Source organism: Eumetopias jubatus, unplaced genomic scaffold, assembly GCF_037043125.1.
Source record: "Eumetopias jubatus isolate StellerSeaLion01/CBP00866 unplaced genomic scaffold, mEumJub1_p1.0 scaffold_17, whole genome shotgun sequence".
NCBI lineage: Eukaryota > Metazoa > Chordata > Mammalia > Carnivora > Otariidae > Eumetopias > Eumetopias jubatus.
Window position 1 is genome coordinate 69,376,069 of NW_028274823.1, and position 12,124 is coordinate 69,388,192.

The 12,124-nt window shown below is 34.5% G+C and overlaps 1 protein-coding gene across 1 annotated transcript in view; it reads left to right on the forward strand.

Annotated features, from left to right (window-relative positions):
• IPMK (inositol polyphosphate multikinase) overlaps nucleotides 1-8,862 on the forward strand; it is a 50,455-nt gene extending 41,593 nt beyond the window's left edge. Inside the window, exon 6 of the mRNA XM_028123995.2 lies at nucleotides 1,311-8,862. Within this exon, the coding sequence (XP_027979796.1) occupies nucleotides 1,311-1,933 (623 nt within the window). The 3' untranslated portion in view covers nucleotides 1,934-8,862. The remainder of the gene's footprint in view (nucleotides 1-1,310) is intronic.
• Nucleotides 8,863-12,124: the final 3,262 nt, after the last annotated feature.

Below are 12,124 nucleotides of genomic sequence, written 5' to 3' on the forward strand. Positions count from 1 at the left end.
TGAAATCTCCCATGTCTAGTTTCGCTGTATATTATAAGCTTCTAGAACTACATAATAAATAAATGGCATTAGAAGTAGTTTAAAGTCAATTAACATACATGCCTCTAAAATAGTTATAGCCAAGCTATTACAAAAGCAATAAGACCTTAATAGATTTCTGGAAATAATATTCTATTAAGAAGTTTATTCTTAGCTTTGCCTAAGATGGGAAAGAGCTTATGTGTAGTGTAATAGTTTGAAGAAAAATTTTAATTTTTTTTTTAAAGGTTTTATTTATTTATTTGACAGAGAGAGACACAGTGAGAGACAGAACACAAGCAGGGGGGAATGGGAGAGGGAGAAGCAGACTTCCCAGCGAGCAGGGAGCCCGATGCAGGGCTTGATCCCAGGACCCTGAGATCATGACCTGAGCCAAAGGCAGATGCTTAACAATTGAGCCACCTAGGCGCCCCGAAAAATTTTAATTTTATATATAGAAAACAAATATACACAGTGTGATCTTAACAGTATTTGCCTTGGTTTACTTAACCAATAGCAGGTAATACTCAGATTGACTCTTTATTAAAATATTTTGCAGGCTAATGTGAATATACGTCTTTAGCAATTTCTGTCCCAGAGTGGGGGAACAAACTATTTAAGAGCAGAAATGAAATTATATATGCCCATAAATTCTCAAATAGGATAAAATAGGCATAAATAACTTTAAAAGAGGCTTAATAATCTGATAGGTTAAAACATGTAAAAGTCTCAATTTTGAATAACATATTCAACCTGGGGTAGTATTGATCCCCAAAGTGAGCTTAACTTTTGTGAAGACTGATTTAATCAATATTATTAAGAACAGAAAGGATTTATTATAGTTATGACTTGGTATTTTGGTAATGGGCTATTGATGCCATTACAAGTAGTTGTAATTTGACTCTAGGTTTTAGATTAGGTCTTGAATGTGATTCTAACAAGTAATCTTAGTAAAAAATAAATCCCTCACACCAGCAAATGAAGCAAATCTTGGAATCACATTCCTAAAGAGAATATATAGAGAGAGAACTAAACTACCAGTCTTTGTGTAATAATTTTTTTAATCTAAATAGTATATTTCACTTTACATAAGTGTCATTTTCTAGTAAAAGAATCTTCACTAGAAATTAAGTTGTGGTCCAGGTTTCTATGTCTGACTAGAATTTTGCCTATTCGGCTAATTGCAAGGGGTAAAGGGAAGAAATTGACGAATTGTATCTAAGATGAGTTTATTTCCCACATGATAGCTAGTTCGTAATTTCATTATAATCCTAATATTTTCTTGTTTATAGGAGTCTCCAGGTTTTTCCATAATGGATTCTGCTTAAGAAAAGATGCTGTTGCTGCCAGTATTCAGAAGATTGAGAATATTCTGCAGTGGTTCGAAAATCAGAAGCAACTTAACTTTTATGCAAGTTCATTACTGTTTGTTTATGAAGGTTCATCTCGGCCCACTCCTACAAAATCGAATGACAGAACTTTGGTAGAAAAGTTTTTGTCCAAAGGGCAGCTGTCAGACACAGATGTACTGGAGTACAATAATAACTTTCATGTGTTAAATTCCACAGAGAATGGAAAAATAGATGCTTCAGTAGGCAAAAGCTTGTCCAAGATGTATGCTCGTCACAGAAAAATGTGTTCAAAAAAGCATCACAGTCAGACTTCATTGAAAGTTGAAAATATAGAGCAAGACAATGGGTGGAAAAGCATGTCACAGGAACATTTAAATGGAAATGTACTTTCCCAACTGGAAAAAGTTTTTTATCATCTTCCCACTGGTTGCCAAGAGATTTCAGAAGCAGAAGTGCGAATGATAGATTTTGCTCATGTGTTCCCTAGCAACACAATAGATGAGGGATATGTTTATGGGCTGAGGCATTTAATTACCGTACTGCAAAGTATTTTAGACAATTGAATCCTTTGCTGCAGTCTTTTTAAGGGAAGGAGCAATCAAGAACAGCAGTCAATATCTCTGTACTTGTAAAGCTATGTAAAAAAATTTATATTGTGAGTCTACATTTTGTCTTTATACTTTTGGTAGAAGGGTTATCTTTTTATAATCTTACTCAGGAAAACTAATTATTTGTTCATTAGAAAACTATGAAGAATAAAGAAAGAGGAATCTTAAGCAGGGAATGTGGTGGTCATGGCTTAAACATCTGTTTGGCTGAAGCAAAATGCAAACCATTATTCAGCCATTAAGAGTTAATTTAGCTTTCTGTAGCCAATTTGTCATGAAATCTCTGTCCACCCAACCTTGACAATGAGCCATATCTAAACTCATTACATTATTAGAACACTTTTAAAAATCTAGAAAGCACAGGTGGATGTCCTTAGTATTACTATATGTGTATGAAGTTACTAAAACTGGAGAAAATTCTACTTCAGAACAGTTAAGTACTGTTCAGGTTTTATATTAAAAGTTCAGACCAGCATATCAAAAGGTGCTTCTTAGTAAAGCAATTTAGAATTATTGCATTCCAAAAGCAGATTTTCTCTTTAATTTCCATTAATATGCATATTTCAATATATTATACTTCATGAGAAAGATAATTGAACAACAACAACAACAAAAATCTTGAAATTAAGGTCACTAATTATTCTTGCCAGGGTTAGAAGAGAGAAGTTATTTGCAAGGAACAAAATGGTTTTCTTTTAAAATCTTTCATTGATGTGAAATTGGAATTACTACATTGTGAAAAGTGCTATAAACCATATAATACCTTTTCCTCTTAACTGCAACTTCAAAAGGTAGATGATTGAAGCTTTGTCTTATTTCTCTTTTAAATAGCTTTTGAGAATTTTCTCGTTTAAAAATCATGTATTTATATGTCCCCATTTAGTTCAGCAGTAGTATAAATATATGTTGCTAAAAAGTGTTTCTCAGAATTCTAATAAGTAGTGAAGAACACCATCCAGTGTTATGTTATCAAAAGTACTACATGTAAATTAGTGCATCTCTATGAGTTTGGTGCATATCTAAATCCATGCTTCTATTTCACTCTTACTCAAAACAGTTTTATATCCTATTCCAGAGAGAAATTCTGATTTAATTTTGTGATAGCTGGGGGATGCTATTTTTCCTGGAAAAATTAGATTTTTAAGTATTATGTGTTTCACATTGACCACCTTTTAAAAAAAATAACTAGTTATTGAAAACGTTTAAAACTTTGAAATTAAATTTACAAATATGTTAGATCTTTATGAAAGCATTACTTGCACTTTGATTTACTAATAACACATCTAAGTAGTTAACAGTTTTGCCATATTCCTGGAAAATGTTTTAGATTTGTGGGCTCTTGGACTTTTCTCCCCTCTTTTCCCCCTGGAATTACAAATTAAAGTTTTAAATCTAAGCAGTTTTTTTTGGTGAGGAAGAAAGTATCACAATTTTATGTTTATTCACCTTCCCAACATCTCTAAGTGTACTTTGCAAATATCTGAGCACAGACAGAAGTACCAGTGCTCTGGATTCTATGCTTAGTAAATTATTAAACCTGAATTACTTTAAAATTCATATACATTTTGGGGCTCCTGGGTGGCTCAGTCGTTATGCGTCTGCCTTCAGCTCAGGTCACAATCCCAGGGTCCTGGGATTGAGCCCCACATTGGGCTCCCTGCTCAGTGGGGAGTCTGCTTCTTCCTCTCGTCCTCCCCCTGCTTGTGTTCCTGCTCTTGCTATAACTCTCTGTGTCAAATAAATAAATAAAATCTTTTAAAAAAAATTAACATACATTTTGTTATAGCAAAATTTGTTTTTAATTTTACTTAGAGTCAGTATAAGTATTTTTCATAGAGACTTCATATTTTTCTTTACTGCCTAAATGGGTATTGGCTGTAGCTTTTTTTGTGGGGATGGATTTCAAGTCCTAATATAATAGTCATTTTTTAATTTTACTTTTTTTCTCCTACAATATAGACTTTTGTTGTTGTTGTTGTTATTTGGACAGTAGTTCAATAAGTCTTTAAGCTCAGATAATTAACAATTTTGAGTCTTTTAACAAGAGGCTTTTTTGTATGGGATGGTATCAGCCTATGCACAATGAATCTAATAAATTTAAGTATTACCAGACTTTTTGCACATTTTAGCTCAATAAAGTGTGAATCAGCTTTCTAGATTTTCTTTATCCATATTTGGAAATACAGTTTTGTAAAAATCAGTGTCTTACCTTTTTGATACAGTAGATCATCTTTCGTTTTGTTTTAATAAAACAAGCGCTTTTATCTTTTGTTTTTCAGGGAAAGGATTAACATTTAATTGTTGGTTTACATTTTTATCACTGTTATCCAATGCCCATTTTATGTTACTTTATAAGTAAGCTTACATGTCACAGAATAAGTATCTGTTTATGTAATCTACATGTGAATATTTTACTGTCTAGCCCGGTCATTTAACATTATGCTGATATTTACCGCTGTGGGGAAGAATGATCACTATTCACCAAGCATATTTAAACATGTATATGTTTAAGAAATAAGCATAATAAGGATAATAGTTTGGATTAATAGGATTATCATAGGTTTTTCTCCCCTAGGAAACATAAATAATGATTTTAGTGTATTTCTTATGGAATGCATTCATGAAAAGGACTTTAAGAAATTGTGGATAGTGAATAATACATTTCTCTAATAAAAATTTAAATTGTATAATAGTTTTATAATAAAGTACACTAATTGATATTTTAATATGGATGGAAGTTGCGTAGATTCAAATAAATTAAAAATTGATAAATGCTAAATATTTTATCTAGTTTTTCAAGAAACAGTTGTGAAAATGTGTATATTAAGTGGCTCTAACATGGAGCTTGTGGTATTTTCAACTCAGTATTCATTCTTTATTTTATGTGTCTAGAAAGATCGTACTTAGTATGCCTCTTTACACTACAATTTGCTATTGTGGGGCTTTAGATTGGGTTCAACTGAATAAGAACTTTTTTTCTGATTTTGAGTAATTTATTATTTTATGATTTCTAAGATGATGTTCATATTATCTCTATAATGTCTATATATTAAATTGATAATATAACTTAAAAGGATTAATTTTCAGAGATATTTCAGTTGTAATTTTCATATTTCATGCAACTGAAAACATTTGTTTCTAGGATTTGGAATATTGTAGAAAATACAGGTTGAAAGAAAATGGTATGAAACAATTTTATTTCTGAAATTACAGAAATTTTGTCCAGTTTTTAAAACATTGTCATTCATTTTAATACTCTTAGCTGTTAGACATTTGATACTTTAAAACTTGATTTGCTTTTAAAATTGTTTACAATGCTTTGTAATAATCTTCCTTATCCAGTGCCTTTAACCTTGATTTGATATGTTTGTAGCCTCAGTTATCATTCCACTACATCCTATAATATTTTTATAGCCTAGACAGCAGTTTCTTTTAAAAAGACATGTCAATTTGATCATGTAAAGAGATAGCAATTGTCCTTGGGAAGACAAATAGAGTTGCCTATAGACCAGGCTTCTTACTTCATTCAAAAATATTTAGTGGATGTCTACCATGTGCCCAGCATTTTTGGCCCCTGAATATACAGTTCAGACAAAGCCCTAACCATTTTCTCATTCTATCTAGATGGGGTGGGTTTGGGGACCTAATTAAAGGAGACATACAGAAGAATATGCATTTAACAATAATAAAGTTAACTAGCATTTGAGTTTGTGTAAAGATAAGGAAATGATTATTGAGCTGAGATGAAGCAACTGACAATATGTTAGGTTAAAAATAATACTTTGCAGCATTATAACCTCTATTTGACTCTTGAGTTCAGGTAGTAATTATAGATGGGATAAAAAGGCCTTAATTTTTCACTTTTCTTGCCGGTAAAGGTACGTTTATTTTTAGGCTGTCCATTTAGAGTAGTGTTTTAACAGAACATTACTGTGAAAAACATTCCATTACATATTCACAAGCAAATTACTGCACATTTTTAAATTGGGTTTTACAATTTAGTACAAATACTTTAGTCCTCAGTCTCATCTTCAAACCACTGGTATTTTAAGTTTGGCAATGAATATGAAATTTTTGACTTACAGAGTGACTATATTGTTACTTAAAATGCTTGCTAATATTTTGGGACAGTTGGAGTCTCCATTTTTTTGATGTTTTAATTCTTGTTACTTATGTTGATAGTGTCTAATAAGAGGAAATAGCATTCATGTGAGTAAATAAATTAGAGTATACTTTGAAAAATTTTATATTTTAATTGTTAAACTTTGTCATCATGGGATTAAATTTTGGCCTGGTGTTCACTTACAATATATGTTAAGTTTAATTATGAAGTTAAATAGTTTCAAGTATGATGTGTAATGCACCTGCATATAAATGAAATTGGCGTGCACAAAGACACTTTACTATAGGGAGTTGTACTGGAAGATTTATGAAAGCATGTGAAATTGCACCTAAAATTGTATTAGTGACTATGCTAAATTTATTGTACTTGATGAATGAATGTATTTAGTGTAGTCAAAGTTACTTTGGTTTGAAATGTCTATACAATGTCTTTCTTTTTTTTAATGTGTTTGTAATTTGTAGTATTGATGGGGGGTATTCTTGGACTGCAGGGGTTATTGTCAATGTGCGATTTGTGTTTTTATTTTATAGAATCATCTAATGTGATATACTGATTTTTATAAGTGATATTTAGATAATTCTAATAACTGTATATTTGACAACCTATTAAAATGTTTTGCATTGGAGCTTTTCTTCATTAATTGTAATATGCTAACAAACTCATGGTAATTTAAAAATAATTTACTCACTCAACAAATATTTGAGTGCATGTTATGTACCAGAAACTACAGGAATCATAGGGATTCAAGGATGATTAAGACAAGCTGTTAACAGAAAAAAACAAAAACATGCATTGCAAATGAAAAAGTATATAAACTTTTTGCCTGAATCATTTTCTATGAGATATACTAAAATCTTTGGAATCAACCTATAGGAGAAACAAATTGACTTGGCTGTGAAAATATATACTATAATTGTAAAACTTCAGAAGTGGGTAAGATAGTTTTGCCTGTATTTGAAGTTTCATGAATCAGCTACTTAATCAGTGACCTGATTATTTTCATTCATTAATTAAAAAGAGAGGGTACTATCAAACACATACCGTACATTAGGCACCATATTTGGCTTTGGAGATTTTGAAAAGCCACATAAGAGACTCAGTACATGTTCTCAAGATACGTACTCTCTGGTAGAAAGAAAAAAAAAACTGTGTAAATATGGGATAAAATATTATTGGGGCTATGACTGATACTTAACCCATATCCAGCAGGGCTGTGAAAGAGAAGAGGATAAATGCAAGAGAAAGCCTCATTGCAATTGTGAGTCAAGGCTCCAGAAAGCTATACGGCATTCCTCTTTTATGCCTGCTATTGTGAACTGTGGGAAGGAGCAATACTATATGAAGTAGTTTTTTGAGATTGGCTGCCTAACTGCTGAGAATAACGGAATCCCATTGCCATAGTCCCCTAGTTAGCTATAGCTAACTGTAAGAACTAAATAAAAGCTGAAATGAAGTAAGTGAAAATAATCACTTGAGGATTTCATTAAAAATGCAGATTCTGATTCAGCAGGCCTGGATGGGGTCTGTGATGCTCCTGGCCCATGGACCACTTTTTAAGGCAAGATTTTAAAAAAGTTCTTTGGGTATAGAGTGTGCAGTAGAACTCGGATCACTTTGATCCAAGCAACCAGAGCTATTTGAAAGCCGGGGAGAGTGCTGAGAAAGAATGTAAGAAAATACAGCCAGCAATGGCTCAAGTTAATACTGCCCATTCTTGAATGGAAGGAAAGTTCATCAGCTATGTCAGGCCATTAAACTTTCCTCTTACAGGTCTTAAGGGTCCTATAATAATAGACTAATCTTTTTCTACTTGTGCTGTTAGCTTTTCGTGTGTGTAAATGATGTCTACTTTGCCAACTGAAGAAAACAGTCTGCATATGCTTGTTAATTACATTGTACTTGCTTAGGCAGAAATGATGTGGTACAATTGGTTTGGACACTCTGAAATGTTTTGAGTCTATGTGTTCCTTTTTTCTTTTTCTTTTTTTTAAAGATTGTATTTATTTATTTGACAGAGACAGCGAGAGAGGGAACACAGGCAGGGGGAGTGGGAGAGGGAGAAGCAGGCTTCCTGCTGAGCAGAGAGCCTGATGCTGGACTCAATCCCAGGACCCTGGGATCATGACCTGAGCCGAAGGCAGACGCTTAACGACTGAGACACCCAGGTGCCCCAAGTCTATGTGTTTCTAAGAGAAGTTAGAAAGTCTTTTTTTTTTTTTTAGATTTATTTATTTTTAGAGAGAGAGCATGGGGTGCAGGGGCAGAGGGAAAGGGAGAGAGATTTTTTTTTTTTTAAGATTTTATTTGACAGAGAGACAGAGAGAGGAAACACAAGCAAGGGGAATGGGAGAGGGAGAAGCAGGCTTCCCGCTGAGCGGGGGCGCGGGGGCGGGGGGAGCCCGATGCGGGGCTTGATCCCAGGACCCTGGGATCATGACCTGAGCCGAAGGCAGACACTTAACTACTGAGCCACCCAGGCGCCCCAGGGAGAGAGAATCTTAAACAGACTCTGGTGGAGCCCAACGTGGGGCCCGTCTCAAAATCCTGAGATCATGACCTGAGCGGATAACAGATAACAAGTCGGACGCTCAACCGACTGCGCCACCCAGGTGTCCAGGAAGATCTTTAAAATTGTTATTTGTTAAACTAATGTAATTTGACAAAGTGCTTTGGGATGGGCACAAAAAAGATGGTGAATGTGGAAGCATCATGTGGACACGTTATCTATGGAAGAATAAACTATCACCTCAAACATTTTAAAGATTGTGGTAAATAGCCTTAATTTATAGCTTATAGGGCTTTGATCCAGTTAAAAGTATATCTTTGTTTTTGTGGATTTGTAAAGAAACCATAACTTTTAGTTCTCAACAGTCTTAACTTCCATTTGCCACTCCCTATTATGGTCGACTCTAACCCATCCAGGTTATGCCAGAGACAGAGAGACCAATCTCAGTAATGGGCTAGGCTGACCACTCTGTCAGCAATTATTGCTGCATTACATCCTAAAATGTAAGTGGCTTAACAACTACCCTTTATTATTTGTATGGATTTGCAAGTCAGTTGGGTGATTCTGCTGATCTTGGCTAGATTTACTCAAGTTTCTACAGTCAGCTGGCCTGTCAGCTGAGTTGGGGGCTGGGAGCTAGTCTAGGATGGCTGGGATGACATGTCTTACATCCTTTCAGCAGGCTAGCCCCAGCGTTTTCTTGTGGTGGTGGTGGTGGGGGGGGGTCCAAGAGAAGATGATGAAACATGCAAACAGGTTTCAAGCTGATAAAGTTTGCTATTATTGCCAAATGCAGTTAGTGTGGTCAGCTACGGAAGAAGGGCACGATGTAATCAACCACATGCTCCAATCTCAGACCAACTCATATAGGGCACCAAAATATTGAGTCTTGGCTTGTCATGGTCTACATTTTCACCAGGCAACAATGTCAGATCAAGTGTACAATGTGGGCATTAGTTCTGCTGATCAGAACAGAGGCAGCAGGATAAGCAGCATGTGCAAATTTTAAAATCTCATTTGTTTTCCCATTTTTAAAAATTTCACCCAGGTTTCCACCCATACCTCCCCTAGGTAGAACCCTCTAGGTAGTCTCACAGTGTTGCCATCCTCAATTTGTAGTAATATGTTATCTGGGGAATGGTTTGGTATTTTAAGCGATCTTTTATTTTTTTTCCAAGTTTTTACTTAAATTCCAGTTAATTAACATACAGTGTAATATTAGTTTCAGGTGGAGAATTTAGTGATTCATCACTTATATACAATACCCAGTGCTCATCACAAGTGCTCTCCTTAATCCCCATCGCCTGTTTAACCCATTCTCCCAACCATCTCACCTCCAGTAATTATTGGCTTGTTCTCTATAGTTAGGAAAGTGTTCCTTGGTTTGCCTCCTTTTTCCTCCTATGTTCATTTGTTTCTTAAATTCCACCTGTGGAGCTGCCTGGGTGGCTCAATTAGTTAAGTATCTGCCCTTGGCTCAGGTCATGATCCTGGAGCAGGGCATCTGCTTCTCCCTTTCCCTCTACCCCTCCCCCCACTCATGCTCTCTTTCTGCTCTCAAATAAATAAAATCTTAAAAAAAATAAATTCCACTTATGAGTGAAATCATATGATATGGTATTTGTTTTCTCTGACTGACTTATTTCACTTAGCATAATACTCTCTAGCTCTGTCCATGTCATTGCAGATGGCAAGATTTCCTTCTTTTTGATGGCTGAGTAATATTCCATTGTAGATATACACCACATGGTATCCTAAGCAATCTTGTCTTAATGGGCTTCCTTGGCGATGACTTGAATGTCAGTTGATTTTCTTTCAAGTGTATATAAACTTATGTTTCTATGACAAAAATTATGCAAAAGACATGTACTTTCTATTACATATTGTAGATACTGTTCTCCAGTTGATGAAACTATTTTTTTTAATTGAACTAGTACTTTTGGTTCACTTTTTAGGTGCAAGAGCTACTTAATTCTAAAATACTATTTGAACTTGAATGTGCTGTTTTATTGTCAGTTTAGTACCCCCTCTCTCCTTACTGTGCTTTCTACTCACAGCCCTCCAGTGATGTCAAATGCATCACTGTAACCTGGCTTATAGTCATACTCTCTCCGTAGAGTTTTTGAAATGTGATATCCATGAATACGCACTCAAACTTGTGGCTGAAGTCTGAAGTAAGAATGGTCTTATTGGAGACTGTCCTTTAACCTGTGGAGTGTGATGCTAAACTCCGGGTGGTTAGTGTCAGCACTGTACGGGAGTATCTTAATGTGCGTTTCTGTTTAAAGACAACTTAATATATATTTAAAAACATATATAATATATATGTATATATTACATATATATATATTTGATTCATTAACATCAAAATCATGGCCAATAGCACTATAACTCATCCCTGAACAAAGCTTATCTAATACATGTATTTTCTTTGTCAGACACATCACAGCCTTCTTCTCAGGTACACTAGATAGCAGTTCAGCCCTGCTCAAGGGCCATTTAAACAATGATATCACCAGATAAAGGCACAAAAATACAAAAACATAGCACAAAATAAAATACAAAAAGGACATTTATAATATGAGAACTGAAATGAAGGCAAAGCACTGCCTTGTTCAACTTCAGCTGGGAATGTGTGCATCAGGCAACTCAAATTTTTTGCTACTCTGCATGTCCACAAATGATTGCAAAAATGACATGAATATTGATTTAAGGCTACAGTAAATTTTACTGAGTAGGTGAATTTGCAAATATGGAATCCATGAATAGGTACGCTCAACTGTGTGTGTGTGTATATATATATATATATATATATATATACACACACACACCCAGAATGAGAGTGTTTATATCAGCCACTACACTAAGTAATTTACATATTATAACCATTTATAACTCAATTCTTTTAGTTTGGGGTCTAAGCATGATTGGTTTAGAACCATCTATCCCACATCCTATAGGAAGTTCAATATACTTCTCCAGGGCTTGTGCTTAATAGGAACTAGCCCCAAGTGTGTATTTCTCCAAGCATTTCATCTTTTCTCCACAAGTGCTCTTTCTGCTCCATACAAAGCCAGGAGTGGGACCCAGCTCTTTTTTCTTGATTTACTACTCTCAAACTACTCACACAAGGCATTTGTATAGCAGGCTAGGGAAGGCTGGGGAATTGAAAACTTGGTTATGTTGCAGTAACGCAAACAGAATAGAATGTTAAATATCCTTGCCTTAAATTGCCCTTTATTTACTCCACACCATTTCCTGGAATTTATTAAAAATAAATAGTTAGTATAGTCACCAGTCTTTGTTTTTTCCCTCTTTCCTAGCACTATCTGTAAATAGAAGAACATAGATTTAGTTTAAGTCAAATGATTCCATTGTAGATATACACCTTTCCTCTTTTATGTTGCAATGACAAACTCATTTAAACCTCACAAAATCTTTATAAGAAAAATTTTTCTGTCTTAATTTTTTATTATGTTACATTAGTCACCATACAGTACTTCATTAGTTTTTGATG